This window comes from Cebus imitator, unplaced genomic scaffold, assembly GCF_001604975.1.
Source record: "Cebus imitator isolate Cc_AM_T3 unplaced genomic scaffold, Cebus_imitator-1.0 Scaffold359, whole genome shotgun sequence".
In the NCBI taxonomy this organism is placed as follows: Eukaryota; Metazoa; Chordata; class Mammalia; order Primates; family Cebidae; genus Cebus; species Cebus imitator.
In genome coordinates, this window is record NW_016107674.1 from 1,340,599 (window position 1) to 1,346,506 (window position 5,908).

The window sequence follows — 5,908 nt, forward strand, 5'->3', positions numbered from 1 at the left end:
TTTTTTTTAGTTCGAGGTTTTCTCTTGTTGCCCAGGCTAGAGTGCAATGGCATGATCTTGGCTCACTGCAACCTCCACCTCCCAAGTTCAAGCGATTCTCCTGCCTCAGCCTCCCAGGTAGCTGGGATTACAGTCATGTGCCACCACGCCTGGCTAATTTTTGTATTTTTAATAGATATGGGGTTTTACCATCTTAGGCTGGTCTTGAACTCCTGACCTCAGGTGATCTGCTTGCCTTGGCCTCCCAAAGTGTTAGGATTACAGGTATGAGCCACTTAGCCTAGTTCACTATTTCTTTTGCTATATCCAGACTCCTGCTAAGACCATCTGATGACTTTTTAATTTCAGATATCATATATTTTTAGTTTTAAATGTCTGTTTCTTTTTATAGCTTCTAGTTTTCCACTGAAACTATCTTTTTATCTGTTTTGTCTTTTCCTCTTATTTTCTTGAATATATTACTCATAGTAATTTTTCCATTCCTGTTTGATGATGCCAATATCCAAATCACTTTGGGAATGGTTCTTTTGTCTTTTGTTTGCCTTAGTTTTTAGTCATTCTTGCCTGTTTTTTTAACATACCTTGTAATTTTTTAAAATAGCATGTTAGACATTATGGGCAAAAAATTATAGTGGTGCTACATGACGTTATTCTCCAAAGACAGTTGTTTTCTTCTAGCAGGCAGAGTGCTGGCAGATCACTTTGATCTTGTTAAGGCTTGGTTTTAGGCATTGTTAAAGCTGCTCTGTTTTGGCTTTGAACTTTAAATAATTGGTTTTTTTTTTTTTAAATTTTGGGATGGAGTCTCGCCTGTCGCCCATTCCTAGGGCATGATGGTCCTTACCTTTAGAATGTAGCCCATCTGGGTTGTTGCCTAATGTTCCTCACTGGCCTTTTGGGAGTTTGAACTCTAATCTCTCTCCCCAGCACCGTGTGTCTGATAAAAATTTCTGCTCAGTTCTTGAATTTCTGAATTCCATTTTTTTGCTGGCCCCTTGGAATCTCTTCCCATACACACACAACTTGGAAGATGGCAAGTAATTTAAGGAAAATTTGTAGACAGATTTTAGAGGTACTTTTTGGTCTGTAATTCACTCATCTCTAGAGTTTTTGCCTCTCAAGCCTTACCCATTTTGGCAGTCCTGAATTCTGACTTTTCTGTCTTCGGCTTAATCAAATAGCCATTTTCTGGTTGGGCTCAACTCCTCCATGGTGTCATTTGGCAGTGGTCTTAGTAAAAGAGCTAAGGCTTTTAATCCCTTAGGTTCTTCCTGCTTGTGTTGATTATTGTCCAGTGCCTTCAGAGAGTTCTTTTATAAATATTGTGTAGCTTTTTAATATAGCTGTCTTCTATGGGAAGATTAGCCTAATAACAAGCTGTTCTATCATGGCAGGACCCAAGAGTCCTGTATCTAGATTTTTATTTTTATAAGCATTATTTGAACTCATATATATATATATTTTTTAATTATATATATATATATAAATATAAATATATATAAATATATATATATATATATATATTTTTTTTTTTTTTTTTTTTAATTTTAAGATGGAGTCTCTCTCTGTCACCCTGACTGGAGTGCAGTGGTACGATCTCAGCTCAGTGCAACCTCCACCTCCCAGGTTCAAGTGATTCTCCTGCTTCAGCCTCCCAAGTAGCTGAGACTACAGGCACACGCCACCACGCCCAGCTAATTTTTGTATTTTTAGTAGAGACAGGGTTTCACCATATTGGCCAGGCTGGTCTCAAACTCCTGACATCATGATCCACCCGCCTCAGCCTCCCGAAGTGCTGGGATTACAGTTGTGAGCCACCATGCTCGACATAAATAATTGGGTTTTTTAAAATCTTTTTTTCCTTCAGATTTTTGTACCTCTTTAGAGCTATATAACACAATCTAAATATGAAGTGCATTTTTCAGAACTGATCCCTGTAAGATATATCTAGCAAAGTAAAAAGTTTTGGCCATATATTCTAGTATAATAAATATTACAAACTTGTTACTTAACGTTTGAACCAAAAGCAATGCATAATAAAATAAGAAATGTTTTTAGCTTATCTAGTAAAATATAATTAATGCTATACAAAGTATTTAAGTTCCTAAAAGTGTTGTTTTCTGAGCTCTTATTTTGTGTGAAATATATGCTCTAACATTATGGATATTTGCAGGTCTCGACACAGGCGATTTTCGTATAGCCAGTCTAAATCTCGTTCCAAATCATTACCAAGGCGGTCTACCTCAGCAAGGCAGTCAAGAACTCCAAGAAGGAATTTTGGCTCTAGAGGACGGTCAAGGTCCAAGTCCTTACAAAAAAGGTCCAAGTCAATAGGAAAATCACAGTCAAGTTCACCTCAAAAGCAGACTAGCTCAGGAACAAAATCAAGATCACATGGAAGACATTCTGACTCAATAGCAAGATCCCCATGTAAATCTCCCAAAGGGTATACCAATTCCGAAACTAAAGTACAAACAGCAAAGCATTCTCATTTTCGGTCACATTCCAGATCTCGAAGTTATCGTCATAAAAACAGTTGGTGAACAGCAACAGAAAGAGCACTACATAGTCTTTAATATAAGTTATTAAACCTCTCATTATGTTAAATAAAAATTCCTTAAGGTGTACAGAAAATGCGAGTTGATATTAGTTACTTTGGGCATATGGAAGAAATAAAATCTCTCTAGCTTTGTATTAATAAAAATTTGGTCTCCATTTAAAGGGCCCACACCACAAATTATGAATTGTCTAATGTCACCATTTTATGGACCATTTTTTATTTATGTTGTGGCAGAAGAGTACTTTTCAAGGGAAATGAGTAAATGGGAACTAATTTTTTTAATTCTACTTGGATAGTATTAGTACTATTAATAATACCTTTTACACAAATATTTTTGACTTTAAAGCACTTTCCTGTAAAAAGTAACTATGACTGTATAATTGCATAGAGCAGACTTAAACCGTGTGACACCTATGTGTCTTTTGGGTCTTCTGTTTAAACTTGGACCAATTCCTGGTGGATATTAGTTCATATTACAAAATTCTGATGTTCCAGAAAGTAGAATTTATATAGAGATCAAACATTCAAATGATACATTCTCTCCTAAGCCCAAAGGTTAATATTTTTATTGGGTAGAACAGTATAGGTAAGGTGTCATGAAATTTCATCCTATACCATGTCCACATTAGTAATGTCAAAACATTTGTGAATTACTGGATTTTGAATGGTTTGAGACTAATGCTTTAAAAATTAGGATGAGCAACACTCACAATCCAAAAATATTCATATTAAGCCTTACACATTTGAAGAGTGGTACATTTTATATAAAATCATATTTGATACCATTATTTCCACATATCTACTTTTCATCTGCTGCTTAATTTTTTCTTTTTAGAGTTCTAGCTCAGCTTTATACAGTATAAGTCTTATTATTTTTGAAAGAGTGTTTAGTACCTTGTATTAAGAAACTTGGCCAAGCATGGTGGCTCACACCTGTAATCCCAGCACTTTGGGAGGCCGATGTGGGCGGATTGCCTGAGTCCAGGAGTTTGAGACCAGCCTGGGCAACATGGTGAAACCTTGACTCTAAGATTTAAAAAAAAGAAAAAGAAACTCAAGACTACATCTTCAAAAAACAACTTTGCAGTATTTGAATTTTACATTATACTGCCCTTCATTTCTGACAGCCAAATAACTTTGTTGATACTGATTGCTTTTGTAGTTGTTATAACTAATAATTTCTTTGAAAATGTGTTTGTAGTTTATGTTTTTCAAAGGGTTTTGGTCGTATTTGTGATAGAATGGTTTTGCATATGATTATTATAGGGGATATATTTATAGAGCTCTACTTGTATACTTTGTGACTTATATTATGAAAACTTAAAAGTTCTCAACCCATACAGTTAGTATTTGTATCCAGAGTGTTAAAGAAAAAAAATCTGTCTTATATTTTTAGTATATAGGAGCCAGTGTTGCTTCTATTTGTTTTGAATACAAATTCCATTTTTCTTTGCATATTAGATCCTACGTGTAAGAAAAAACTTTACACAATAATTTGTATGCTGATAATATTTGGACAAGTGCCATAAATTCATGTATATTGTACTTTCTGAATAGATTTTCTCTAATCATAGCAAAATTTATTTATTTCAAAACAACAACTCTTTGAAATGTTCAGCTATAATAAAATTTAGTTATAAAATTATGTGGCACTACTGAAAATATAAAGGATAATCTGAAGAATGAGTAAGACAAACATTGATAGTAATTTTTAGTATTTTCAAAGTGTTTGGGTTCACACATAAATGAAATCATTTTAAAAACTAGGGCTGGGCACAGTGGCTCATGCCTGTAATCCTAGCACTTTGGGAGGCCAAGGCAGGAGGATCACTTGAGGCCAGGAGTTTGAGACCAGCCTGAGCAACATAGCAAGACCCCTGTATCTATAAAAATAATAATAACTAGGTACCATATTTCAGATACTATGGTGAGAAATAATAACGGGATTAATTATAGTATCTTTACTCTGTAGTCACAAATTATCTCTGTATTCCCAAACATATTTAATACCTTGATTTACCTCTGACTAGGTTTGTCATTGTAATCCCTAGGTTGCTTAGGAGGATACTGTTTGGTTTGATGTAAAAGCTGGAATGATAATAGCTCAAACTCTTGAGCATTTAGTGAATGCTTGGCACTTTTCTATACGTTTTAGGTTATTCACTTGTGTATTTAATTATCAACACCCTTATAAGGTAAATATCCCGCAATTACTTTTGCACCAACCTAATACCATTACAGACACGGAAATAGATGCAGAGAAGCTAAGTTACAAGGGCACATGGCATTTAAACTTTGGATCTGTAGAGTGACTGGGCTTCAGAGTTCTCTTCCTGACTGCTATTCCCATGGCTTTTGCAATGAGAAGTCTTTAACAAAGTATATGCTTAATTAAGATCATGTTTAGAAGGAAATGAGAGAATAGAATTAGAAAAAGAAATGACCGCAGGCTTCAATGCAAATGACTTTTGTGCTTGGGTGAAATTGTTTGGCTGGGTATCCTGGAAAATTTTCTTCTGGGAATATGTATATTCTAGGGTTCACTTTTGTCATAGAATTGTTTCTTGGCCCATTTAAGAGAGATACTTTGTTTGTTAATAAATGTTTTAATTTTTAGACACCTGTGATCAATTCTTTTTGAGAATATATTTACTTAAGTACTTCCCAAGTTTAGTGCAGGGATACTACCTACCATTTATTCAGGATCAGAGAGGGTAAGTTAAGGTCAAAGAAAAGAAAGACTACCATGACAGCTGCTTGTTTTCCTTCTATCCATGAATAATGCACGAATTATTTATGTATAGCAGCTGATATTTTTCGGTGCTAACAGGTAATAGGGGAATTTGCTGAAATTTTTATTTGGAGCCTTGGATTTAATTTTATGCTACTGGGCTAATTTATTTTTAAATACAAATTAATTTCAGTATTTTATTTGTAATGCTTACTTGAGATCTATTCTAAGACATGCTGTTGCATTACAAATAAGAATTGGTGCTTTTATTTTGATCCCACTGCCAGAGGCAAAATTAGTCAAAATTTAAAGGAAGGCATATGCAAATACTTTTGTAATCCTTCTAAACTACATTAAAATTGTAATTTCTGTCTGAGCGTGGTGGCTCACACCTGCAATCTCAGCACTTTGGGAGGCTGAGGTCGGCAGATTACTTGAAGCCAGGAGACCAGCTGGCAACATGGTGAAAGCACATCTCTACTAAAAAAATAGCAAAAGGCCGGGCGCGGTGGCTCACACCTGTAATCCCAGCACTTTGGGAGGCCGAGGCGGGTGGATCACGAGGTCAAGAGATTGAGACCATCCTGGTCAACATGGTGAAACCCCGTCTCTACTAA

At 35.3% G+C, this 5,908-nt stretch overlaps 1 protein-coding gene across 1 annotated transcript in view; it reads left to right on the forward strand.

The window, feature by feature from the left end:
* Window positions 1-4,034, forward strand: part of SRSF12 (serine and arginine rich splicing factor 12) — a 16,899-nt gene extending 12,865 nt beyond the window's left edge. Inside the window, exon 5 of the mRNA XM_017506808.2 lies at window positions 2,174-4,034. Coding sequence (XP_017362297.1) covers window positions 2,174-2,543 — 370 coding nt within the window. The 3' untranslated portion in view covers window positions 2,544-4,034. The remainder of the gene's footprint in view (window positions 1-2,173) is intronic.
* The last annotated feature ends 1,874 nt before the right edge of the window (window positions 4,035-5,908 follow it).